General features: G+C 46.3%; 2 protein-coding genes and 1 long non-coding RNA gene across 20 annotated transcripts in view; 1 reads left to right on the top strand and 2 right to left on the bottom strand.

Moving 5' to 3' along the window:
• BCL2L13 (BCL2 like 13) overlaps nucleotides 1–4,709 on the bottom strand; it is a 50,572-nt gene extending 45,863 nt beyond the window's left edge. For 11 of the 17 annotated variants that reach the window (XM_086402686.1, XM_086402681.1, XM_086402685.1 and 8 more), the window contains exon 1: nucleotides 4,576–4,709. The gene's annotated coding sequence lies outside the window, so the exon portion shown is untranslated. Of the gene's footprint in view, nucleotides 1–4,486 lie in introns of all 17 variants that reach the window. The other 6 variants (XM_086402682.1, XM_086402690.1, XM_086402684.1 and 3 more) reach the window with 2 other exon arrangements.
• ATP6V1E1 (ATPase H+ transporting V1 subunit E1) lies at nucleotides 4,698–26,321 on the top strand. Of its 2 annotated transcripts, none has more exons than XM_086402700.1 (9): nucleotides 4,698–5,024; nucleotides 14,282–14,347; nucleotides 15,473–15,582; nucleotides 15,963–16,029; nucleotides 21,200–21,289; nucleotides 22,058–22,126; nucleotides 23,831–23,925; nucleotides 24,876–24,963; nucleotides 25,803–26,321. In XM_086402700.1, the coding sequence occupies exons 1-9, from the start codon at nucleotides 4,698–4,700 to the stop codon at nucleotides 25,863–25,865; spliced, it is 975 nt and encodes a 324-aa protein (XP_086258826.1). In that variant the 3' UTR covers nucleotides 25,866–26,321. The 2 variants fall into 2 exon arrangements, with proteins under 2 accessions (XP_086258826.1, XP_086258827.1); XM_086402701.1 differs by lacking the exon at nucleotides 4,698–5,024 and adding an exon at nucleotides 12,637–12,771.
• On the bottom strand, nucleotides 17,746–20,654 carry LOC147373021 (uncharacterized). The gene is made up of 2 exons (XR_015164483.1): nucleotides 19,970–20,654; nucleotides 17,746–19,845 (listed from the first exon to the last, which is right to left on the bottom strand). It is a non-coding gene; the product is annotated as an uncharacterized LOC147373021 (long non-coding RNA).
• Nucleotides 26,322–27,086: the final 765 nt, after the last annotated feature.

Raw genomic sequence — 27,086 nt, 5'->3', positions numbered from 1 at the left:
AAGACACTTTTAATTACACACCAGCCCAGACGCTACACACAAAGCATCTAGGATTTTTAATCTAGTGCTCTTCAAATTTCCTTGGAAATCCCAACTGCCTAACCATAAATGCCATAAAGCTGACCAGAGTTGGACATGACTTGGCGACTGAACAACGAATGCCATCTTAGTCATGATTTCGTAATTCCCCACCTTCCAAACTCTGCATCCTGTTCACAGTGAAGTCCTCAGCTGTAGCGTACATGTCAGTAGCCATACACCCACACGGCTGATGAATGACTATTACACTTAACGATTCACACTAAGGAAGAAGACGGTCACACACATTTAAGTCATTTCAGTTTAGCACACAGTCTTTAAGCTTCACATGTGTCTCTGACGTCCTAAACACAGCACACCCACAGGTTAAAACATCCGTCCAGCTCCTCTAACTCTGCCTAAGCTGCCAGTTTCAGAGCAGTGGAGCAGCTCGTTCAGGTGATGGCGCAGGCAGACCTCAGAAACACGACTATGTGTCTACAACACGGGGAATACGGCCCATTTTTATAACAGCTGTAAATGGAGTAAACCTTTAAAACCTTGGAATCACTATGCTGTGTAACTGTAACATATAATATCGCACATCAACTTCAATTAAAAAGACACGCTATTTTATGTCCGGTGCACTTGTATTCAGTTACAATTTCTCAAAGGTACTGAGGACATGCCGAGTGCATACTCCACAGCCCCGCTGCTGGATGCTTTGGGAACAGGGCAGCCACTCCCTCTGCCACACTCTATGCAGACTGAAGTCAGCATGCCGAACCAAGGGCTCCCGCGTTTCTAACACATACCACAAATTCCCCTTGCACGAGACCTCCACTGCTGAAGGACTGTCACAGAAGATGTCACAGAAATCCTCCACACCGGAAGGAAAAAGTAGCAGTCTCAACTTTATTAATGGAGAGACAGAAGTAGACAATTTATCTGCCGAAAATCAGAAGAGCTGGTGAACAGCACAACCAGCTGGCGGAGAGCACTCTCCTCCGTTCTGACCTCGCAGGCCTGCTCCCTTCCAACACACACCCGGCAGCGTTCGGGCAGCGTTCGGGTGGGCGTGAGAGGACACAAAAGTGAAAACACTCCCACTGATGACAACGGGAAGAAACAGGAGAAAAACAAGGCAAGGTCCCAAATATCAGACGCCCATAGTACCGAAAGAAGCAATTTTGTCAATTTTGAGAATGGGGTGGTGGCGGGGAGGGAGAGGACAGGCTAAAGGAAAAGGAAACACGCTCTGAGCCCAGCAGCTAGTCTTCCTGGAAGCAGGGGCCACGCTCAGGTCCAGTCTGCTACTACCTCATCCACCAGGGGACGTTCCTATCTGAGACAGCACAAGCCTCTTTCCAATGATGAGAAAGACACAGCCACTTTTACTCTTTACGTTCCATCTAGAACACCTAATTCAAATTAGGTGTAAGTATTCTTGGTGTCAAGAAATGATTAAACACAAGAATGATCTTCAATATAAAAACTCCTGTTTTTTGCACAATTCTAACAAGCTATTGAATACAGCTGTATTGCCCAGCCGCTTCTTTCTCTGCCTTACATCTTAAGTTTGCTCGTCTCTCAAGTTACAGGTAGCTGTCAGCCAGATGGATGGCCTGAGGAAGCTCAGGGTAACTTAATCCGTGTTTATACATAGGCAATCCACCTATGTTTATACATAGGTGGGTTTATACAGTGTCAAACCCACAATTTCACAATAAACAGTTTGCTTTCCCTAAAACTGGATTTCTACTATGAAGACCAGTGCAAATGCCAGGACAGCAGTGTAGGAATTGGGTATTTTGTATGAAGGGTAGCCAGAATGCCTACAGCAACCATTAGATTCTGCGTTAAAATCTTATGAAAAGCAAACCTGCAGCAACTCAGGTGTCTTGCAGTTGTTTCCCAACCTTGTCTCATCATGACCACCTTGGCTGCTATTACAGACAAACTTCTAACACCAACCTCAGAAATACTGACTTAGAATATCACACCTATATTGTATTTCTTAACCCCACAGAACCCTTAACACAAACACAATTACAATTTAACACGATGTATTATATTATTTTAGGAAGCTTTGTTTTTAAGACCATTTCCTCCCACCAAAATAAAATGGTAACCTTATTATATTGTTAAATACTCCCATATGGAGTTGAGTAGATCTATAATCTCAGTTTATAAAGAGAAATGTGAGAGTCCACAGACAGTTCAGTTACAAACGAAAACACTGCAGTTTTAAACATTAACAGACTTTCTGATTCCCAGACTCCAGTCCCATTGGTGGTTTGAGTAAAGACTTTTTTTTAAAGCTCCAGAAATGAACATGAACTCCAATAACTTCGTTTTTTTCTTTTTAACTTCATCTTTTTAATCCATACTTTATTAGTTCTTACAGAATTCCAGAACTTTCTCCCAAAGGAAAGTTACATAATCCTAATAAATATTGTGAAACTGCAGAAATTTCACTGGGTCCAACTGAGAAGCTCAACTACGCATTTCATTTTAAAATTCAGCAGACACTAAATTATTTTAGTGTACAACTGGAACACACCTAATTGAAGAGGCCAGTTCAATCCCGTGTTAAGAGCCATCCACAAACGTCTCCACGCAGCAGCTGGCAAACGAAGATAATGTGCTTACAGAGTAACGCCTCACTCTCTCTCCCCCCACAAACATGTAGTTTGACTTTCACAGTAAGTAATCAGGCTTCCCATGTATGCGGATAACGTGCATAAAAGGGAGAGGTAACTGTCAGCTTCTCTGCTCCACTCCTAAGTATATGACAGAGAAAAGAAAACACACACTCTCCTGGCAAAAACAAGTTCACATGAATGGTCACGGCAGCAGTATGTAACAGTCAAACTGTGGAAATAATTCCCCATTAACTGATGAATCTGTAAAATGTGGTCTATTCATACGCTGCATATTATGTGGCCATAAAAAGGAATGAATTGCCAATACCTGCTACAACATGGAAATAAAAAAAAAAAGCTAGTCACAAAACCCCACATATTGTATAATTCTGTTCCTATGAAATATCCAGAACTGGCAGATCTACAGAGACAACCTAAAACAGATCTGCCTGGGTAGGAGAGTGTGGGGATACAGAATGACTGCTGCCAGGTAGAGAGTTTCTCTTGTGGCTGCTAAAAACTGCAGTGATAGTTCTACAGTCCGTGACTACACACGTGAACGGCTTGATGGTACCTCAATAAAGCTGTTTTAAAAAAAAATCAGCTACTCTGAAAATAGCCCCCTCCCTTCAACCCTGTTAATACGTATTAATTAATAACTCTTGGTGAACACTCATGTGGAATAAGATATGCGTCAAAATCAAGTTTGAAAAACCACGATTTTAACTGTGGCAGGACCACAGTTAAAACTTGTTTTGCATGTCTAAAATGTTTCAGAAAAGAAACATATTCCTAAAACAATCATTATTATTGCAAATCACCCGTCCTAAAAGCTTAGCCGAATAAGATACGAAGTAAATGTTGAGTAACTGATGTGCACCTTTTCTTTACCAAACAGGTTGGACTCAACCACATGTATCCTTCAGCTGAACTCAGCTACGGGGATACAGGACGGCATAAGTAAATTCATCATTTGGGAAAGAAAAAAAAAAAAACTGAGAATGGTACCTAACCAATCAGAGTAAAAGGATTTCAAAGTCCCTAACGGTCTATTATCAAGCGAAGCAAATTCCACAATGGTTTAAATATTTGCAATTTACGGTGTTTAAGTTTATCCAGCTGCGTATGTGAGGTATCAACAGTTCACTATCAACACAAACACTTGCTTAATTTTCTGGGTGACTGAAGAAAAAAAAAAAGAAGGTACTAGAAGGGTGTGGCAACTCATCCAAGGTCACACAACAAGTCAGGGCATAGACCAGCATTCTGGTTTGGACCAAACCTCCCGGGGAAATCGCACTGACAGTTTCGCAGGACTTGTTTGTTTTGCTCCAAATAGTAAAGTTAAAAAAAAAAAAAAGGAAGGCGGGAGGGGACCGTCTGTTTCGCTTAAAACTTGCAGAGACAACAAGCTGGCCCCGCGAGGAACGGCGCTCGTGCGGGCAGCGGGCAAACTCCGCAGGGCGGCGGCCAGGGCCCAGGACCTGCGGGCAAGCCTAGGCCTGGAAAGTTCGAGCACGAAGGAAAAACACTCAGGGACGCCCTGGGATGGTGGGAGAAAGACCAAAGGGAGAGACCACCTAGCGCGAACCGTGTGTCTCCACGGGTGGGGAAACTGAACATGTGAAATAATGTAACAGCAAATGACAGCGGCGTCCGAGCCGCCGGGAGAGGGACCGTGAACCTGAGAGAGAAGCCGCGACCCGGCTGGCGGGCGGGGAGCCAAGACTCGAGCCCCGCGCACGCACCCCTCGCCCGAGGCCCACCCTCGCCCAGGCAAGTCTGCGGGGCAGCGGGCTGGCCTCGCGCCCTCAGCTTCTCACTCTTTCGTCTCCCGCGTCGGCCTCTGGACACCTCCGGCGGCGCTGGGAGAGGGCCCGGCGCGGCCTGCCCGCGACCCTACTCCCCTCACCTGGCTCAGGCCCCTGCAACCCGAAGAGGTGAAGGAGGCGGCGGCAGGTGCTGCACACACGAACCCGCGGCGGCGGCGGCGGCGGCGGCTCCGACCCGCTGCCCTAATCTACCGCCGCCGCCATGTTGGCGGGTGAGGTCACCCCGGCGTGCTTCCGTCACCGCCGGCGTTGGGGCGGGGCGCGGGCGCGCCGCAAGGGGGCGGATGTGCCCTCCAGAGCGGAAGTCTGGACCACAGAGGTTTTGTGGTGGAGGCACCACCCTTCTTCCCGCAGACGTGACCCGGAAGGACCACTCTCTCCTGGCCTACTCTCCACTTGGAGAGCCGCTCTATGGTTCCGCCGCCGGAGGTGGCCGCCACGGGCTGCTGAGAAGGGGGCTGACTGGGATGGGCCCACCGTCGTGGGTGCGGAGGCGGGCAAAGCCTGCGGGAGCAGCTGCAGGCGCAGCGTGAGTGTGTGTAGGCGAGCCGGCTGACGGAGTGTCGGGTCCTGGGAGCGCCGGCGCAGCAACACTGGGGAGCTGGGTCACTGCGGATGCGGGGCGGTGGGGGCGACTCAGCGCCGCAACGAAGGCACGCTTTGGCACCCGCCCCGCGAGGGAATCTAAGGGAGCCACGGTGTCTGCACGCCTGACGGCCCGGAGGAGGGGCCGAAGGATAGAAGGCCTTTGGGCAGTGTCCCTGCTAGTGGGGTCAGAGGGTTCTTTCTATGCTGATGAAGATGTTTTCCGGTTGATTGTGCTGGTGGTTGAGCAGCTCTGGATACTCTTGAAGCCATTTAATTGTATTCAGTTGTAGACTTCAAAAAGGTGAAGTGTATGTGAAGTATATTTCTCAATAAAGCTGTGAAAAAAGAAGTGATGAAAACCTGAATTGATGGGAGGGTGAGTGGCGGAATCCGAAAGAGGGTTGGAGTTAGTGTCCTAGGAGGCTTGGGGCCGGCGTGATTGACTCGGGTGGTGGTGCCTTGGCAGTGAAATCGGATAGATTTGCCCAGAAAAGACTTAGCTAAGAAAAATATAAATCACTCCTTAGTAGTGCCTATTAATCGAGCTATGTTAAATTTTCCCCATCGTCCAAGTAATGGCTCTTATGGTTTTTAAGCCAGGATCACGCATTGCGCTTGGTTGTTAAATCTTTTAACGGTCTCTTAGACTTAATTTTTAAAAAGTTGACTTTTTGAATTGTACAGAAATTACTCAGCGATAAAAAGGGACCGCTGATACGTTACAATATGGATTAATCTGAAAATGTTTATATTGAGTCGAAGAAGCAAGACTTAAAAATGTATACACACTTTGTGATTCCATTTAGAAGGATTTCAGGAACAGGCAAAATTAATCAATGGTTATAGAAATCAGCACTGTTGCCTCAGAGTGTGGGATTGACTAGAAAAGAGCTTTCACTAGGGTGATGAAAAGAGTCTTTATAGTATGGTGGTCACACAGGTGTCAGGACTCATCTAATTGTACTTCGTAAGTCTATGTGAGGTAGGAGATAGATGAGCTCCAGGTTTGACATTTACAGCTGGCCTTCTATTTGCATTTCATGAGGCAGGAAGAAGTGGGCTTCAAATTACATACTTAAAACTAGTCTCCTGTTTGCCTTCCCTGAGACGCGAGATAGGTGGGCTCCAATTGAGGAATTTACAATCAGCCTCCTGTTTGCCCTCCAAAATGGAAGTAACAGCAGTCATAGCAATAGTCAGGGTGATAATATGGCAAGGACAAAGACGGGCAAAACCCTGTTTGAGTAACAGATTAAGAGATCTCTGCTCCCCCTGTATTTTGGGGACAAGTGATAACACCAGAAAGGCTCCTTGGGGTCAAAAGTCAAGGGATAATTCTAGGCCATAATGAGTCTTCCTTCTCCCAGAAGCCTTCACTTTGAGATCAGTCTTGCCCAAGGTGTGCGTGCGAACCCCAGGGGAGGGTCCTGAGACAAATCAACCTGAGGGGACAAACAAGATGATCAGCCTGAGGGAAGACAAAGACCCAGAAAACTGCCACCTTATAAAGGATTTAAACTTAACCAAAGACATGTCACTCTCTCTCTGACCCTGTGTACTTTTCTTTTCAATCAACTTTTCCTTTTTACCTTCTTCCTCCCCTGAATTCATTCTTACCTAGTTGGTTAGTCCCTGTGGTCCAGTGGTTAGGACTCCCTGTCTAGGAAACTAAGACTTTGTTTCTGCTCGCTGCTACTTACTGCTCCTGTGTCCGAAATCATATGCAGTTCATTCTATGTAAATTTTTAAAAAAAGCCATGTAAAATAATCCTGTGTGGCAGGTTGCCAATTCAATATATGGTTAGGTAAATTTTGGACTGTTTTCAGCTTTAGGGTTGGTTTTCACCCCTTTTCTAAAAAAGTGTTTGAATGTATACAAGGATAACATATAAGCCAATGGAGTTGAAAGGTCAGAATGGTCCTTCATTGCTTTGCAACAGAGACCAGTGGGGGAAGGGGTAGTCTTTTCAGCAAACAGTGGTAAAATAATGTCATTCTTTTACAGAAATTACTTTAATCACAAGCAGTTCATGATTTTCAGAGGTTTTGGGGGTTTTTTCCCAACAGATCTTAAGTGACACAGAGTCCTAGACTGTAGCCTGATGTGATTATAAAATCTAAACTAATTACATTCACTTTATTCTTGTTCATCAGTTGTTTATTGAATGCCGACTATTATCAGGCCGTGTGCTGGATGCTGGGAAAAACCATGACATCGTCTCTGTTGTGAAGCTGACACTTTCGTTGAAAAACCAGATAAAACATAGAAATAAAAGGGGGGGAAAAAGCTTATAATTGTGGTATATCCTGAAGTAAACAAACAAGGGACAGGAGTAGAAAAGGTGAGAGGGTGTTGATGGAAAGGGACTGATAAACAAGCCAAGGGGCAAGTGCAGGAAAAGATTTTCTCAGGTGAAAAGCTTGAGAACAAACCAGTAAAGCTCTGACCTGATGAGAAGGGGAAGGGGAGTGATAAGATCAGTGAGGTGGCAGGGCCGGTTCAGGCAGCTCCCCAAGAGCACATGGGAGCCACAGGAGGTTATAAATTGGAGAGTGATTAGAGGTCATTACTTGTGCCATGCGGATGGATGACTGGTTGGAAGGGGCACAAAAATGTAAGCACCTAAGTTAGACTTTCACTACTTTCTGCCATCATTTTTTTCTTTGTAAAATTAATTCCTCAACATTCAAAGACAGATGACCTTAGTTTCTCTCTGTGAGTGTCCTCCCCAGCAGACAAACTGGTCTATTTATTCTGGTGACTCAATTTACAGATAAACCACAGACTGAGGTCTTAGCTTGGAAGCAGGTTAGACAAGGAGCATGTAAACCATCTCTAAGTGACTAACCTGAAAGGAATTTAGGTCAGCAATTTGGGTGAAGCCATAAGGTAAAGAACCCACCTGCCAATGCAGGAGACAAAAGAGACGTGGGTTCAACCCCTGGGTCAGGAAAATCCCCTGGAGGAGGAAATGACAACCCACTCCAGTGTTCTTGCCTTAATGCCATGGGCAGAGGAGCCTGGCAGGCTATAGGACCACAAAGAATCAGACAAGACAGCACATAGATAAATAGGCTTATCTGGGAATGGGATTTTTGGAATTTGTCTGAAAAGTTGTTTTAATAAAACTTCTTCACAAGACCTAAGCTAATATAGGAGGAAATTGGATTTGGAAAACCACCAACTAGTTAATTTTGGTGTGTTACTCCTAGTAACTCTCATTTCTGCTTCACTCTGTGAACTTTACCTGGTTCTTATGGGGAGAGGGGGAGCTGCACCAAAGGGAATGCTAAGTGTATCTGTATCTTTTATTTAAAAAGAGAAGCCCTAAGGCAAATGTGACAAATGCTGATTCTCAACTGGATGGTGGTACATGTACATTTGAATTATTCTTTGTACTTTTCTGTATTTTTTAATGTCTTAGAATAATAATCATAAAAATCAGCACACTGTTTTCCAAAAAACAAAAGCACACTTATCTGGATAGTGTCACATCTGTCCCAGACATTAATTTCATACGTGATTAGACAGCCTGCCGGGGACCAGCCCCGGCTGATCCAGGGTATTCGAAGGAGAGACGGCATAGGCGAGGATCAGGATACAATAGCTTCAATTAGATATTAATTAAAGATATAAAGAGTAATAGAATAAGGATAGCTCAGTAGGAAAATTCAGTGGAGAAAAGAGGCTGAGTAGCTTGGTTTACGTGGGAGACCAATAAAACTTCAAGACAAGAAGTTTGCACCACTTACGTAGGCCGCAGGCGTCCTTCTGTTCTCCCGAAGGAGAGGAGACACTGAGGCCTCCCTGGTCGGATCTTAGAAGCCCAGGCATAATTAGTAAGCATGGTGGGTTCTGCGCTCCAGATGGAGACTCAGCCAGAGTGAGAGAGAGAGCGACATGGGGAGACCAGTATTTCGAGAAACTGATCCCAATTCTTTATTTTCCAGAGTCTGTTTTTATACACTGAGATGTTATACAAAAGTCACGTGGGGACAGCAGTCCTGACTTGTATTAAAGTCAGGTGCTTCACACAAATGTATACAGAGGTCTTAGGGGTGTTACATCATCTTCTGGCCAGGGGGGCCTGCTGACAATTTACGACCCTCTCCTTGTGACAGCGGTCAGTCAATCAGGACACTTATTTCTCCAGGGCTGATTATTCTCAAAACAGACGCCACCCAAATAAAGTTACATTCCTACAGGGTGAGGGTGTAGTGGGTTTTAGTTAAGGAAAGAATTTACTTAGCCTAAGGTCTAACGTGATTAATATCAAAGGTTAATACTTATTCCTTCTATATATTCATTAATGTGTGTAAGGGCAGGGGATGTGGAGACGTAGCAACAAACATTGGCTCAACAAATGAAAAACCCTTCACCAACACAATTTCTAATCAGCCCATTATACTTATACTAATAGTTTTCTAACTTTTCTAAGGAACCTGTTTTTAGAAGGTTTAAAGCATCTCGTGCCTCTCACGGTTGGGAGGCTGTGAGCAATCACATGTGGCTAGACGAGCCTGTCAGGCAGGCTAGAGAACCTTCAGAGGAGTTTGAGGGTTAAAACACTCTTGTCACACCCAAGAGTTTTTATTGACTGGAGCTCTAGGTTAACTCCTTCTCCGAAAGAGGTGGTGGGGGACAGCCCCCCGTAAAGTCAGAGGTGTAGGTAAGAGCACAAAGTAGTAAAGTAGGCAGGCTCTGGTAATGGGGGTAGATGCTTGAGAATTTCCAGGGGGACTCCTGAGGCTCGATCCCGCCTTTGCGTATGTCGAGCCTCCTTCCTCATGACTTTTGTCACGGGCGGAGTACCTCACTCTGGCCCCCAACAGACAGGTACTTAGGAAATGGCAACCCAAGAATTCCAGTGTTCTTGCCTGGAGAATCCCAGGGACAGGGGAGCCTGGTGGGCTGCCGTCTATGGGGTCCCACAGGGTCGGACACGACTGAAGTGACTTAGCAGCAGCAACGGCAGTTTTTTGTTTGTTTTTTTAAATATTTATTTGATTGGTCTTGGTTGTGGCACTCAGGATTTTTTTTTTTTTTTTAACTGCAGCATGTGTGATCTAGTTCCCTTACCAGGGGTCGAACCCAGGCCCCCTTCATTGGGAGTGCAGAGTCTTAGTCCCTGAACCACCGTGGAAGTCCCAGGACATGTGTTAGTTTGCTATTCTCACTCCTCAGCGCCACATAATTGCACAGCATTGTAAAAAAAAAAACAGGAGGAGGACTTCCCTGGAGGTCCAGTGGTTAGGACTCCATGCTTCCACTGTAGGGAGTATGGGTTCCATCCTGGTCAGGGAAGCTCTGCATCCTGCATGGTGTGGCCAAAAATAAAAAAATGGGAAGAGGGACTGTAATCCAAATGAGTGAAGACCATCTCAGCCTGACCTGGTCTTGCATTTCCTGCACTGGCAGAGAGAGGCTTTACCCCCAGTGCCATCTGGGACGCTGTGCGTGTAGCAACAAGGGTCCAGTACGCTCAAAAATAAATTCAAAAAATTTAATGAGAAAATGCAGAAAGAAAGGAAAATAGGCAAGATAAAATAGTAATACTTCAGCCATTAGACAAAGTCAAGGACCTTTAGTTCTTTAAGAGCTATAGATAATATTCTGAGCTGTCCTTTGAGCTGTTTTGCAGATACTGAGACCCTCACCAGGTGGAAGAAGTTAACACTATGATGCCCACAAGCACATTGACCCAAGTTCAGTTCAGTCGCTCAGTCCAGTACGACTCTGTGACCCCATGGGCTGCAGCATGCCAGGCTTCCCTGTCCATCACCAACTCCCAGAGCTTACTCAGACTCATCTCCATTGAGTCAGTGATGCCATCCAACCATCTCATCCTCTGTCATCCCCTCCTCCTCCTGCCTTCAATCCTTCCAGCATCAGGGTCTTTTCCAATGAGTCAGTTCTTCGAGTCAGGTGGCCAAAGTATTGGAGCTTCAGCATCAGTCCTTCCAATGAATATTTAGGACTGACTTTGATCTTGCAGTCCAAGGGACTCTCAAGAGTCTTCTCCAATACCGCAGTTCAAAAGCATCAATTCTTTGGCACTCAGCTGTCTATATAGTCCAATGCTCACATCCATACAGGACTACTGGAAAAACCACAGCTTTGACCAGACAGACCTTTGTCGGCACAGTAATGTCTCTGCTTTTTAATGTGCTGTCTAGGTTGGTCATAGCTTTTTGTCCAAGGAGCAAGTATGTTTTAATTTCATGGCTGCAGTCACTATCTGAAGTGATTTTGGAACCCAAGAAAATTAAAGTCTCTCACTGTTTCCATTGTTTCTCCATCTATTTGCCATGGAGTGATGGGACCAGATGCCATGATTTTCCTTTTTTGAATGTTGAGTTTTAAGCCAACTTTTTCACTCTCATTCATTCTCATTTCACTCTCACTCTCTTTCACTTTCATCAAGAGGCTCTTTAGTTCTTCTTTGCTTTCTGCCATAAGGGTGGCATCATCTGCATATCTGAGGTTATTGATACTTACGGCAATCTTGATTCCAGCTTATACTTTATTTTGCATGATGTACTCTGCATGTAAGTTAAATAATAAGCAGGGTGACAATATGCAGCCTTGACATACTCCTTTCCCAATTTGGAACCAGTCTTGTTTCATGTCCAGTTCTAAATGACCCCAGACCAGTTGAAACCAGAAGGTTGATAATGCTGACTTCCAGCCTTCACCCAATCAAAACAATGTCCATGGGCTGATCACACGCTTCTCCTTGAACACTGTAAGACTACTCACTACCCCCTCCAGGGCAAGACAGTTTTGAAGGCATTAGCCTGCTGTGGCCTCCTCCTCTCCTGGCAAAGCAATAAAAATAGTTTTTTACTCCATGCAAAAAATAAAAAAAAAACCCACACTATCTCTGAGATTTAGTCTGGCACCGGTGAAGAGGCTGAATATTCTGCAACAAGGGGAAGCTAAGGAAATTGATTAAGCCGTAGGCTTTTGTCCACACATCAGCGTTGGCTAATGAATTATATAATGTACCCCAGAAAGGTAAAAGGCTTCTATTACGGGAAGCAGTTTTTAGGGGCTCTCAATTTTCTGTAAATGTAAAGCTCCTCTGTGGGTGCATGTGTGTATTAGTCACTCAGTCGTGTCTGACTCTGCGATCCCACGGACTGTATAGCCCTCCAGGCTTCTCTGTCCATGGAATTCTGCAGGCAAGCATACAGGGGTGGGTTGCCATTCCCTTCTCCAAAAAGCTCCTCTTAAAAACCTGTTAGTAAAAATACTGAAACTTTTGCTTCCATTAGGGCCAGGACAGTAAAATAAATTCTGGCTGGCAGAAATAAACGTTTTTAAAGAACACAGTCGACAATGCTCAGCAGTCAGACGCCTAACGGCGAACCTTCTACCCGACCCCCAAGCGGGCTACTAGGGAAAAAACCCATGAGGGGTCACGAGTCGGCGACGGGGGCGGGGCAGGACTTCCGGGTTGCTCTCTTTCCCCACTGGCTGGGCTGCTCTCTCCCCACTGGCTGGGCTGCCCGGCGTCCTGCGCAGGAACCGGAAGTCGAGCTCACAAAACAGAGGAGGCGGGGAGCTTCGCCGGCTTTCCTCTCCCTTTCTCCCATCTCCTGTGTTAGGTCTTACCTCCGGCCGATCGTCCGCCGCCGCACGGCTTGCCGCCATGGCCCTCAGCGATGCCGACGTGCAGAAGCAGGTGAGCGCCAAGCTGGGCTCCAGGAGGCAGGCGGGCGCATCCCCGGCCTGGATAAGCCCCGCGGCGGCCTCGTCGGCCAGGCCTCCTCCGTTCCTGGGGCCCTGCCTCAGCTGCCGGGCGTCGGCGGTGGGCGTGCCGCGGGGCTGTGCGGGTCGGGGCTGGCCCTGGGGTCGCGGCGCTGGCGCGGCGCCTAGTCGTTCGCGGGCTGGGCGGGCGTTGAGCGTCTAGGCCCGGCCTTCGGGGAAGGATCCTCAGGCCACAGTTTTTAGGGAAGTCGGCCCCTTCTTTCTGAAGTTTGTAGGAAAACGCTGACTAACGCTTACGCACCGTCTTGTGAGTCTTGTTACGTGAGGAATTCGGTGTTTCTTCCTTGGAAATTTCCATTTCCTCGGAAACGTCTTTGCTTTTATTCGTTATCTAATCAGCGCTCAGAAGGGCGGAGTGTCTCCTTTAAGTGCATCTTCGGATGATCACAGAAGGCGGCAAGAACAGCTCTGGGGGGAAGCTTAAGGCGTCTTCACAAGGTGCCGTGCGGGCGTGAGCATCAGCCCGTGCGGCGTCCGAGCGTCGCTGTGGGGAAGGACGCGGTGCCCTCCACACTGCCTAGTAGTGGTCACCTCCCGGCCCCGGCCCTCTCACCCCTGATTAGGATAGAGCGAGAACTAAGGGTTCCCCAGGAAGAATACCTTATAAAGGTAAAACCGTGGTGAAAATCAAAGGCATCTTTTGTTTCTGTAAAACGGTTAAGAGTGAAGAAATGTATGGCCTGTACCCCTACACGTTCCGCGGGGTCTCCATCAGGGCGACGCCTGCGCTCCCCGTAATTCTCATCAGTGACCGGGCTGAGCACCAAGCGCAGACCAGACGCGTAGAAATCCTGGGTGTCCAGATTCCTACCCCCCCCGTATTCAAGTATTTGTCCATGTTGCTTTTCCTGTCTGAGGAGTATGGTCGTTTATTTCAGCAAATCTCTAAAGGAATCGGACTGCAAAAGGGTAAAACCGAGTAGATTTAGCAGGAAGAAGAAAAGTGTAATTTAAGGGCAGATTTTTCTGTCTTGGGGCGGAGTTAAATGTCCTGAAGCAGGTGACTTTCTCTTGTCGGAACTCCCAGAGGCGCGGTGTGTTCCTGTTGACTGTAAACGGGCTTCTCAGATGGAGGTTAAAATGAGTGTTTTGCTCTAGGCTGTGCTGATCTCGTCAGATCTAGTAGCAGGGGGTCCAGCAGGAGCGATAAAGGCAGATAATGCAGGTTTGAATCAGGGTTTACCTCTGGAGGCCAGTGGCTTTTAGCATTTATAAACTGTGTTTATTTATTACTGTATTTATTTCCTATTAAAGAGTTTGTGGGTCTTTTTTGGATGTGGACCATTTTCAAAGTCTATATTGGATTTGTTACAACATTGCAACATCACCTGAGAAGGGAAATGCACTTCAGTAAATGATTATTGAATGAATCAGAAAAGATATTATTTTCTTGTCATTCAAAAATAACCTTTTCGTTCTTCTAGATTAAGCACATGATGGCTTTTATTGAACAAGAAGCCAATGAGAAAGCAGAAGAAATTGATGCAAAGGTGAGATTCCACTGTCTAGGTTAAAGAAGTTACCTGAGTTTTATATGGTCTTGCTTTCCTAATTAGTACTGGATAACATTGCTTAACAGAGTAATTTTGAGTTGCATAGTATGTCTGTATGTTATGTAAAATTGTTCTTTTCTCTAGGTATAATCAAATACCATTTAATACTTAATTTTCATTGTTCTTTTAATTTATTCTCCAGTAGTACAAATAAAGGTTATATTTCCCTGTGCTGTAAACTGTATCCTTGTTGCATGTTTAATATTGTTTTGATGACCATCTGAGTGCTGCAGTTTCTTGTATAACTAGTTTCCTTATTTCTCTCTGGGACAAATATTAGCACTTAATGTTTCAGCTGCTAAATGCATTTTTATTTTAAAGTAGTCTTATCTCATATGACGCCATCATCTGTACTTATTTCCTGTGATAGGTGTAGTAATAAGCTGTTAGGCATTTATTTTAGAACATGAAGGTTCCAGTAGCTGTGCAAAACATTAAATATCTGAATGAGTAACTTTAGCTAACTTCCAAAGTCATAATTTCTTACTGCCTGAAAATCACAGACAGTTGACACACTGAGATAGTCTTTGTAAAAAGTGACTGCTCAAAAAAAAAAATAAAGTTTACTTAAGGTTAAAAAAAAAGTGACTACTCAATAATTAACACTAAAAAAACTAATAACTCAAATTTATATAGTTGATCATTTTAAAAGGACTGTTAGATTTTGAACGACAAGGAAAGAATACTATTTTTATTTTATAAGGGAAGACACTTAGACTGAGATTACTTGACCAAATATTTTAGACAGTAACTCAGATCTTCTAACTCCAAATTCTGTATCTTTTTCATATACAGAATCTTCTGATTATATACTTTGTAAATTTGTTTGTGGGTACTATTATCCTTGATTAAATTTTTACTCTGGCTTCATTTATGATAAAAATCACTGATCTTTCCTTTTGAACAAAAGGAATGAGGAGTACTCTTTGAAGATGAGTCATAACACTTTTTCATTTTAGATATAGAATAAAGTGAATTTAAGCAAATACCCTGGTCACCAGCAGCTTAAAATAAAATTGTCAAATCTGTATAATGAAATAATAATAATTAATTTCTTGGTAGGCAGAAGAAGAGTTCAACATTGAGAAAGGTCGTCTTGTCCAAACCCAAAGACTGAAGATTATGGAATATTACGAGAAGAAAGAAAAGCAGATTGAGCAGCAGAAGAAAATGTGAGCTTTGAAAATCACTGGGCTGAGAGGGTCCAGCAGGTGCACTGGGGTCAGCAGATACGGGTTCTGGTTTTATCTGGACCACTCACTGCTTATCTAACCTTGGTCACTCTGCTTAACTTCCCTTTCCTCACTTGGGAACATGGAAGCCTCACTGGATTACTGAAATATACAGTTGAAATAACTGATAAAGTCTTGCCACTTGGTAAGCACTCAATAAATATTTCGTAATATTTGAGAATAGGTGGGTATAAAGCACTGCATTATTTCAGGGAGTTCTGTTTGGGTCCGTACAGAGAAAGGTGTTTGCGTATCTGAAGAAGGGTGTACATTTTTTTCTCTGCAGCTCTAGTGATGATACTTTTCCATGCCTTTTGCAGTCAGATGTCCAATTTGATGAATCAAGCGAGGCTCAAAGTCCTCAGAGCGAGAGATGACCTTATCACAGTGAGTAATTAGTCCCTTTAGTTATAGTATTATAAAATGTCTGTCTATTATCGAGAATTCACTAGTTCATATTGGATTAAGGACTTGATTAATGATTTTTAGAGAGAAAACCTTTGGTTAGCAAATCAGTACAGTAGGAATTGTAATAAATAAAGAAATGAATAAGATATGTGTCCCATTTTCAAGGACTCACTGCTCTGACAACATATAGACTCTTCTGGGTCACATAACTCATGATGGAGGACCGTAGAGTGCGGGTGATGGGGGCTTGAGGCTGGAAAGCCTGAATGGAGTAACATAGGGGCCCTGAGTGCACGTGAGGAACCTTTGAGTACTTTCAGTAGAAGGGTGTTGAAGTTTTCACTTTATTTTATGAAGAATATCATATATAGGGTTCATGATGTAAGTTCATAAGTATGTAGACTAAATTTAACAGGGAAGAGGTTAGACACGTAACCGTCTGCAGAGTATTGTCATCCAAAGGACAGGGCAGGAACATACACTTAGGTCAGGCAGCCTGAAGGAATTTGAATTAATTCAGAAACCAGGGAATTCCCTGTGGGTCCAGTCGTCAGGTCTCCGGACTTCCACTGCAGGGGCCATGGGTTCAGTCTCCTGTCGGGGAGCTAAGAACCTGCGAACCACATGGCATGACCAGAAAGGAAAATTCAGAAACCAATCACGGACGCCTCTATATGCACTGCTACTCATATTGTTGTTGCGGAGGCCCTAGATTTCTTAACAAATGGAGAGATAAGTTAGATAAATATTGGGAAGGAAGAAACATACTGTTTTGATGCTACAATTATATACTAAAAAATACAACACCCAAAAAACACTAAGAACTAGTGATTAGTTCAAATGGTGACTGGCTACAAAGAGAATATACAGAAATTGATAGTTTTTCCACATGCCAGCAGTAACTAATTAGGAATAAATGTTAATGAATAGGCCCAATGTGGAAAAGCTGTAAAACTGGAGATATAAAACTTGACTAAGTAGAAGACATACCATCTTAGATGACTAAAGAAACACAAATATCTTAAGATGTTGGTCTCGTCACATGACTAGTGTGATGGCAGCAAGGACTGAGTGGGTTGTCAGTGGGGATGCATTTTATAGGAGGACACTCTGGACATTGGCTGCGGATTGATCTTCTGCTGCCTCCTTTAAGACTGATACAAAATCCTGAATTTCAGGCCTGGCTGCCTAGAAGAGTGGTGGTTCTATTAATGAAATAGGAAGTCAGGAGAGCGGACTCTTTTAAGAACAACAATCAGATGACTTTGACTTTGGACCTGTTTAGAGGGGCCAGGAAGCTTCCAGATGGAAATGTCTGCTAGGGTGTCTCAAGTGTGAGGACACACTGTAACAACACAGCAGGAACTACAGCAGAATCCTCTGACGTAGAGCAGCAGCCCACCCAGCATTGTGAGTACAAGTGTGCTCCAGTAGAGAGAAGAGTAGCTCCCCTAACACCTATTACAGACCCCAGAGTAGCCAGGGGCTTCCCTGGCGGCTCAGACTGTAAAAGAATCCGCCTGCAATGTGGGAGACCTGGATCCGATCCCTGGGTTGGGAAGATCCCCTGGAACAGGGCGTGGCAACCCACTCCAGTGTTCTTGTCTGCAGAATCCCCATGGACACAGGAGCCTGGCGGGCTACAGTCCACGGAGTCGCAAAGAGTCGGACACGACTAAGCACAGCACAAGCACAGCAGCACAAACTAGCCAGAGTTTATCTGCTTCTTAAACTCTTACACCCACATGTCTTTCTGATTTCAGTACCAACTTGATCTTTTAGTTTTCACTCACCTGTTTTCATTTCCTAGCTAGGTTCCCTTGAGGGAGGCAGCTGTGTGGGTTGCAGGGTTTTGTGTTGCTCAGTCCTGTAGGAGTCGAGACAAAAGACTGTGTCTGCACTACAGCCTTTTGAGGGTGACTATGAAGAATTAAGTCAGTCATAGCTTGGAGACGGAATTGGAGAGAGCAGCATGAACCAAAACCAGGAATCGACAACACGAGCAGGAAATGGAATTGTCCAGAAGAGCAGGGAATATAGGAGCTGAGGCTGGAGAGAGACACCAGCGTTTGGTTAGACTTGATGCCTACTCAGGAGCGTGGAAAGTATCCTTTTACCTTTTCTCTTAACCCTTAATAGGCATGGAGATCTCATGGAGGGCCTTGTTAAAATGCAAACTCCAGGCCCCATTTTCCAGAGATTTTGGTGGCCTCATCGGGCATAAACAGCCCAGAGTAATCTTGTTGCAGGGCGTCTAAAGGAGCATGCTGTAGGATTAGGTTTGTGTTGGAGAAAGAGAACTGGTGATGTAGGGAGAGAAAATGAGGTTATGGCTTAACTTGGATCTGAAGGTCAAAAAGCAGAGAAGCCCAGACCAAATGGCAGCAGTGGTCATTAAGAGAAGGCCAGGGCCTCGTCCACAGATTGTTAAAGATTGGAGTCTGTAGGACTTGGTGACTGCAGGTTGTGAGGAGTCGAAAAAGACTTAAGGTTTTCTTACCAGGTAAGGCACCTGGATAGGTATTGGTAAATACAGGGGGAACAGCAGGTGGAGAATGTGATGAATCTTGGCATTTGAACGGCTTCAGAAGACCAGGTGAGTTTAGGAGAGAGGTTGGGGCTGGCATATAGACAGCTGTCAAGCCCAGTCTGTGTGTGGATGAGCTCATCACCATTGTGGATGTAGGATTCCACTGTCAGGCAACCACCTGAGAAGCCTCGAGCTTAACAGCCAGGAAAATAAGACATTCTAAGGACATGGGGAAAGCAGTCATGTGGAAGGAGAATAAGAAGCCAGGGACAGAACTCTTTATTTTTCTCTTGTTTTGTTGAGCTGTTAGCATTTCGATAGATACCAAATGCAGTTATTCTGTAACGTGCAGCGTTTCAGAACACATTGTGAGCTTTTGTTTTGCTGATTAGAATTTTGCGAAAATAAATGTTGCTCTAATTCAGTTGTTCTAAAGCACTTGTTTCCTTCGGCCTTTGCAGCCTAACACTGGGCCATGGGGGACTTTTCGGTTTAGCAAACCCCAGTAACCAGCCCCAACTATGAGATGATGGGGAGCAGGGCAACATGTCCATGTTTCAGTGCAGTTTGCTCTTTTAAAACCTTCATTTTTCCAGCTTGCGCATAGAATCAAACTATTGAAGAAGGGGATTTGTCAAGCAGTTGGCTAGGAAAGGATGGGGAAACAGATGGAAGGACATGGTAGCAAACAGGCAAGCTCTGCTGCCCGCAGTGCTTCATCCTTTGGTTGTTCTTCTCACTGTTGACCTTGTCCCGCTGCCTTGCCCCGACGCTTTCCAGTGTTAGAGCCCGTTTTTGGGATCTCTGTGAGGTGTGAGTTTCTGTTTCACCACTGTCTGCTGTTCGGTGGGTGCATCTGTTAGCTTCTTTGAACCTTTCGTTTCTAGTAGAATGGGGAAAGCACACACCTGAAGGTTCATGTAGGAAAAGTGCCTGTATAGTGCCTCATGCGGAAGAGGGCAGCGACAGTCTTCTCCTGTCACTCTCTAAGCCTCACACCTTGTAAGGCACTGTTCCTGTTGTTGGGAGATAGAGCACAAGTACCCTGCAGAAATTCTGATGTGTTGGTCCCTGAAGTAGAGATTGCCGGTGCTGGGATTGACGGCCAGCTGACTGTCCACACGTGGAAGGACCAAGGAAACATGGTTCTGTTGTCGTCGTCATCATCAGGTTTCAGTTTCTTGATTTCTAGGAGCATGGTCCTAAATCTTCAGGAAGCTAGAGGCAGGTGCAGGTGGACAACTCTCAAAGTACCGATCTGTAGGCTGAGAGGTAAAGACAGTGACTTACACCTCTCTCCATGAGGCATCAGGCTGCAGCCAGAAGCTGAGTTTAGAATCAGTATCACTGGAGTATTGATGCCTAGTAACATCACTGCTCGTAACTTACCGTCCTCACCTGTAGGGCACGTCTGTTCAGTGGACAGGAATGCTCTAGATAGGGGACGACACAATTTCCGTTAGGTTTTAGCTTTCTTATCTGGAGTTCAGTTTTTTCCAACTTCCTGTGCCCTTGCTTGTAGTTGTGGGCGGTGTTAAGACTCATTTACCCATTTCCAGATTTTTCATAGTGGGTTATTTTTATAAACAGCTGCACTGCTATTTAGAGGTTGACTTGATTCTCATAATGTAAGGCTGTCTCCAAACTCCCCTTTCCACCCTTACCTGCTTGACCAGTGTGGATGGTCAATTCTAGCATAAAGAAACGTGCTTGAGGGATCTCTTGGTGAGGAGGGGCTTAAGTTTCTTTCAGCCAGATGTATAACACAAATGCTGTAAACCTTTGTGCCATGAGCTTCCTAGATTATGAAGGCTTAAAATGCTTGGCAGTGGTTCCTGGAAAGTGGTGGGGTCAAGGGTGACTCACTCACAGAACCACTTCCTTCTCTCTACCCTCACTTCCCAAATTCTGATTGGTCTCTAGGTGAGCATGTAGCTTCCCTCTCCTTTTTAAATACCCCACAATCGTTCTAGAGATTGTGTTCAGTAGAGTAGATGCGTGGGAAACTTTTTGGGATGGAATGTTCATGACAGTGTTGGGTGGACAGCAGTGGAACTGAGGGGTATTATCTCTGCCTGGGTCCACTTTTAGCCAGTAAACCAATATACGCTTATCACTTACAGAGTAATTTCCAGTGTGTTCTTTGCAACCATGTGAGATTTCTGTTTCTGTTAAAGAAGTGTTTGTTACAGATGATTAGAAAATACAAACTTAACACAAAATTGAAATCATTGATAGTCCAGCCTCTTTACAGGTAAACATTGATGACACTTTGTTCTCTGTTCAGAGACTCTTTCTTTTCTAAATAAAAAATAGAACCATCTTAAATGGCTGTCTTAATGCTACAACTTGCTTTTCCAGTCTGTGTCACACATTTGTGTCAGTCGGTAGGGCTCTTCCGCTAGAGCATTGTCTCCCTGAGAGCTGAGCTGGCGCTGCTTCTGTGTATCTGTGACCTTAGCACAGCATCTGCTTTACTGTGCACCTCAGAGAACGTCTGTGGAGTGAAAACCGCCACAGAGTGAGAACTGATTGGACACAAGCTGGGCCAGCCCCGTGTGGGTTCTGAGCGGAATACCCAGGTGCTTGGACAACTTTTTTGTTTTCCACCCTTTGTAGGACCTACTAAATGAAGCAAAACAGAGACTCAGCAAAGTGGTAAAAGATACAACCAGGTACCAAGTGCTGCTGGATGGACTGGTCCTCCAGGTAAGTCTGTAGGTCAGGTGTACCACAGATGGCCACGCGCCTGCAGAACCGACAGTGTGAGAAGCCCGCTGTGCCCCTCCTGCGTCGTCTTGTGAACACACAGCTCCTGCGTGTTCTCATCTTGGCTCTTTGCCTTGTCGAGGAAGAGATGCTTGGGAGGACGGTGGTATCTCGCAGGTTGAATGAGACTGATACCTTTTTAATGGTTCTCTGTAACCCCCAACTATAAACCTTCCTAATTTTATTTCACCACTGAAATGCTTGTTTTAGGTATTGAGGTTTAGACCACAGGCTGTATAAACTATGTTTCCTGCTCAGGACAAACAGTATTTGTCCTCAACCTAGCTGTATTTTGGGCTTCCCTGGTGGCTCAGAGGTTAAAGATCTGCCTGCAATATGGGAGACCTGGGTTCGATCCCTGGGTTGGGAAGATCCCTGGAGAAGGAAATGGCAACCCACTCCAGTATTCTTGCCTGGAGAATCCCATAGACAGAGGAGCCTGGTGGGCTACAGTCCACAGGGTCGCAGAGAGTCAGACACGACTGAGCGACTTCACTTTCACTTAGCTGTATTTTGTTCCCATCACTAGAGCATTTGGGTGTATTTATCTGGTTTGTGACACCAGAGTCTTCCCATTTTATTGTGCTGTGTAGGCCCTCTTTGGGGGAACTTAGGACTTTTCCCCCAACTCTGAGAGAATTATAAAGACATTCTGTTTGCTGTTGCTTTATTTTATAGTTTGTGCTGATTGCATCTGTGCTTTAATAGGGTTTGTACCAGTTGCTGGAGCCCCGGATGATCGTTCGCTGCAGGAAACAGGATTTCCCTCTGGTGAAGGTAAAGTTTGAAAAAAATCCTTTTTCTTTTTAAAGATCAATGTGTTGGGTATGAAATGACAGCTCAGCCATGGAGACTGGAAGTCTTCACTCATTGGAGATTCTGACTTCAGTGTACCCAAGCCTCTGATTTACTGTCTCAAAGAAATCAAGCTGCCAGCTGTGTTAGTACCCTCCTCCCTTCCTGGAGACCTTGTATACCATGATCTGAAAATTCAGTAAGAACGGTACCTACTGGATTGGAGCCGAGGATAGGCAAGACCACAGAGAAGTGGCATACTCCCAGAGCAGCAGGGCTTGGTGCTAACTTAGTACTGTCCTACACCTGGAGGAGGCCAGGAGGTACCAGCAAAGTGATGACAGAGAGTCACTGCCAGAGGCCAGTGTTGAGGAGCTTCTCTCTTAAGGGAGGAGACCTTGGCCCCAGGGAGGACCAAGGCCCTGGCAGGCACACGGTGGCAACAGAAGGATCCTTAGGTTGTAGACCCACCCCCCACCACCAGCTCTGATTATGTGCCAGCTACTCTGTTCAGGTCGTTCTTCCCTGTAGCTTACAGTCGGGCGAGGTTGAGAGAGCTTAGTCCCTTAGTGACTACATTTTAACGCACAGTATGTTTGTGGCTGCCCCAGGTCACTTGTCTCCTAGGAGAGCAGACTGCCAGGTGGGGAGCAGTGTTCACTCTTATCTCCACTGTGAACTAGTGAGCTGTGCCAGGGACCCGGAGCCCGGCTTGGGCCGCCCACCTAGACGTGGGGCAGTGCACCTTGGTGGGCGTCGCTGTGAAGCTGCTGGGGCCGGATGCCGCCAGAGTGGCATCCGCTCTCCATGGTGACACTGTGTGAGACCTGAGGAATAGGAAGAATTCAGTGTATGTGTACATCTGTTCAACTGGTAACAGGATCATAAAAAGACTAAAGTTCCGTCATGATGTTATTAGTGTCTTGCTGGAGCCCACACCTGGTGCTACCTTCAGTCAGGTTAGAACCTCTTCCATCTACCCTATACCCCTTCCCCCAGCTCACTCCTTTTTAAAATGTGGTAAAAAGTGCATTAAATTTACCATTGTTACCAGTTTTAAGCATACAGTTCTGTGCTTTAAGTACATTCGCTGTTCTGCAACTGTCCCCACCCTCCTTCTGCAGAACTTTCCATCTTCCAAACTGAACAGCAACTCCATGAGCCCCTGGCAGGCGCATCCTGCTCCTGTCTGTATCACACGGCTACTCTAGTGCCTCTGTAAGAGGAATCCTACCAAGCCTGTCCTTTGGTGATGGGCTTACTTCACTTGGCATATTGTCTTCAAGGTTCATTGATGGTATAGCCAGAGTTGGAATTTCCTTTTTTAAGGATGAATCTATGGACCACATTTTATTTACTCATTTGTGTTTATAGACACCTGGGTGGTTTCTACCATTTGACTGTTAAAAATAAGTGGGAATATCTTTGCTTGTATAGATTGTTGGTTTTGAGGATAACTGTTCTGTGTGTGTGGTCAAGTTGCTTATTTGTGTCTGACTCTCTGTGACTCCATGGACTGTAGCCCATCAGGCTCCTCTGTTCATGAAATTGTCCTGGCACAAATACTGGAGTGGGTTGCTGTTTCCTCTTCCAGGGGATCTTCCCAACCCAGGGATCGAACCCACATCTCCTGTGGTTCCTGCATAGTTTTTGATGACACCTCTGTGTTTTTTTTTGTCTTTCCAGGCTGCAGTGCAAAAAGCAATCCCTGTGTACAAAGTTGCAACCAAAAGAGACGTTGATGTCCAGATTGACCAGGAGGCCTACCTGCCCGAGGAGATGTAAGGAGTGCTTCTGCTTTTAACATGCAAGTGGCTCTGGCTGCATGAACAGCCACATGCTGGACCTTCCTTGTGTCCGCTGGGCTCAGTGTGCTGGAGGGCAGTGGAACCCCGCTCATTTGTGCCTCCTGTCAGCTCCTGTTGGTCTCCTCTTGTGAACCAGATTCTTATGGTTCCTCCTGCCAAACAGCAGAACAGATTTTGTACCCAGAAGTTGAAGCTCGGTACACGTGTGACTAGATGCTGAGAAAGGGGGTGGCTCCCTCTGGCCAGGAAACTACTTTCATGTCTGGCTGGTGGACTCCGTGGTGTGGACTGAGCATTCTTGGTGCTTCTACTGATGGCTGGGTGCAGTGGGGTTGGCCACAGGAGCTCCTGGGCGGGGAGGCCAGGGCATTGTTTCCTTGTAGCTTTCCAGCTCTTGGCAGCTGCCATGAGGTAACGTCTATGCGGAGCTGACCCAGGGCTCAGGATCCAAAGCCACTCTGCTGATGGGTAATTAGCGGCGGGAGGAGATAAAACCGACAAGCAGTTTGAGGTCTGGTAAATAGCAGGTTCCAGTCAGGGCCACTGTTCACGGTGTTTTGAGTCTGGACCCTTAGAAAAGTCAGACAGTACATACCCTGGATGTTAGAGCACCTACTCCAGAATTAAACAGAGACGCTTCACCTCTGAGGGGTTTGCTCACAGCTGACTGGAGCCTGGATCAGATGAGGACTGGGACTGTTGATTGGCAAATGGGGACAGAATTCCCCTTTTTGTTCTGTTAGGGAGGGGCAAGTTGTTGGAGTTAACCAAGTGAGGTTGGCACATAGTCACTTGGGATGAGTTACAGTTTCAAATTGATTGTGTATGTTCATTGGCCTCTACTCAAGAGGAAGAAGGTAACTGCACCACGGGTCTGTTTTCCTTAGATCTATACACATGGTTCTTTACCTTGTTCTTTGTAGAGCCGGCGGTGTTGAGATCTATAACGGGGACCGCAAGATCAAGGTGTCCAACACACTCGAAAGTCGGCTGGACCTCATAGCCCAGCAGGTGAGTGTGGGGACACTTCTCAGTCAGTTGGCCTGGGGTTACTTTGAGGTGATGTGGAGAACGTGTCGTTGGTATTTGAGATTTGTCGCTCTTTGTACGTTTTGGGACATTTTCTTGAATGGAGGTTTGGACATTTAGTGTCATTTGCTGAGATGATACCATGTATATGAGGGTGGGCTTGGGGATAGAACAAGGGCTTTGTCTGTCTAGGATCTCACTACGTGTGAGATGTATCGGGGTGCTTAAGAGATGCTTTACTACGGAATTGCTTAACGAAGGCCCTAGAACCCCACACCCCTGAGCGAGTGACAGGAATCAAGTCGCTTGTTAGAGGAATTGCTGCTGGGTTCCCGTGTTTGCAGAAAGCGGTCGCGAAAGTTGAGTTGTCCCCGGTGTGGGGCCTTTTCAGGAGTGCGGTCTGCTTGACCACCAGGCACACGTGGGTAAATTTGTAAAACTAGGTAAACTGAACGTCCTTTCCAGAGCTGCATTGACCACACGTGGACGGCAGCCACCGTCCTGAGGTTGGGCCCTTGGGGTTTTCCAGTTGCTACTGGAGGCCTCAGCACATGCCTGCCTTGTCTACTCGGCACAGGGTGGGTGCTCTGTCTGTTGAGAGAGCGTCACTTCTGCCCATGTCAGAACATGACGGAAGCCCCGGATGGTGGTGACTTCTGTCGCTTCTCTTTGTCCCCATTAAGCAGTGGCCTGAAGCCCAGAGGTGTGATCGTCACCTCTCTCTCGGCCTCTGCTGGGATAAGTGGTTGGCCCTGTGGCTGCGGCTCAGGTGGGTCCGTGCCAGGCCGCACTGCCTCACAGAAGTTCTCCACTCTTCACAGATGATGCCCGAAGTGCGGGGAGCCTTGTTTGGTGCAAATGCCAACAGGAAGTTTTTGGACTAAGCCAGCAGGAGGTGCGTGACGAGGACGCTCCCGTCATTGGAAGAAACGAGATGGCCTGTATAGCTTCCTCTTTGCTGTCCCCTGCCCTTATTTGTCAGTGGGTGCTCTTCTGTAGCTAATGTTCTCCGACTGATGGGTAATGATGGGAGTCTCAGTTAGTACATTAGGAAACCTTCCTCTAGCTTGTCTCAAAGTAGCACAGTTCCCGCCGTTCTGTAGCGTGCAGTTGCGGGGCCAGGTGCGTGCGTGTCCCGCACCTGCTGCTGTCCTGGGCTCCACCATCCAGCCTACAGGCGGTGGGGTGGTAGACTCAGTCCTCAAGTGCATGTGGGCCTCATCCCTTCCGGCAGCAGCAGCTTCTCGCCTACGTGTTTGGACCTAGAAGTGTCTGTAAATGTGATTTAAGGTCTATTCCATGAATCTGCTCTATTTATTAAAACACAACGTGGAGGTGGATGTCGCTGTGGTTTATTACACAAGGGCTGCGACTCCACTGGGCGATCTGGAATGCCGGAGCCACAGCCCAGCAGTGGTGGGCCACCGACGGCTCCCTCCCTCTTCCTCTGCTTCTGCTCCTTTTCATCCAGCTCTCACCCTGAGGCACCCTCCACAAGGGGCTCTGGAGGGGCTGACGGCTTGATTAAGGAAGGTGTATTAGATTTGGTAGCATCAGAGAAGGTGGCGGCACAGGCCCGGGGAGAGGAGTTGCTGTGTGTTTGGTGCATCAAGACTTAAAACCCTGTGTGACCTGAAGATAAGGTGTCAGTCAGTCCTCCACCCTCAGGATGACCTGAGTTGACTCAAGTGTAGCTTTGTCCTAAATGGACGCAGCTGGGAAGATGCGCGGTCTCCTCACAGCCTTCACGTCACACAGGGCTCCACGGGTGGAGGGTGTGGGGCCAGGGGACCCCCAGCCTTGGGACGGCTGTCGTGGTCCTCTTGAACTAAAATACAATCCTGCTTTTCCCCACATCAGTGCTAGGATGAACTAAGTTATTTACTCAGAATTAACAATAGCAAATCCTCAAACTGACTCAGTTGAGATGCAGTGACGACCCTGTCTGTTCAGGTGGCAGGCTCCTGAGCACTGGGGGCCTGGTCACCCAGGGATGGGCCTGAGAGGGAGAGGGCAAGCGGTGACCACGACGGCTGCTCACACCCAGTGCTCCCCGATGCCCCGGGCGACCCTGAAGAATGGGCTGTGAGCAGCGCCCTTCAGGA

Source organism: Bos grunniens, chromosome 5 (assembly GCF_055505025.1).
Source record: "Bos grunniens cultivar Pamir isolate PY7600 chromosome 5, Bosgru_T2T1.0, whole genome shotgun sequence".
Classification (NCBI taxonomy): domain Eukaryota; kingdom Metazoa; phylum Chordata; class Mammalia; order Artiodactyla; family Bovidae; genus Bos; species Bos grunniens.
The sequence above is the reverse complement of the archived record's forward strand: the minus strand, read 5'-3'. Positions and strand labels throughout refer to the sequence as shown.

Excerpts from the sequence above, each read along its gene's own strand:
- ATP6V1E1 (XM_086402700.1), top strand. The coding sequence starts at position 4,698 with ATGTTGGCGGGTGAGGTCACCCCGGCGTGCTTCCGTCACCGCCGGCGT. Across the intron at positions 15,583-15,962 it reads ATTGAGCAGCAGAAGAAAAT|TCAGATGTCCAATTTGATGA; the intron begins GTGAGCTTTGAA and ends TGCCTTTTGCAG. Across the intron at positions 16,030-21,199 it reads CGAGAGATGACCTTATCACA|GACCTACTAAATGAAGCAAA; the intron begins GTGAGTAATTAG and ends CACCCTTTGTAG.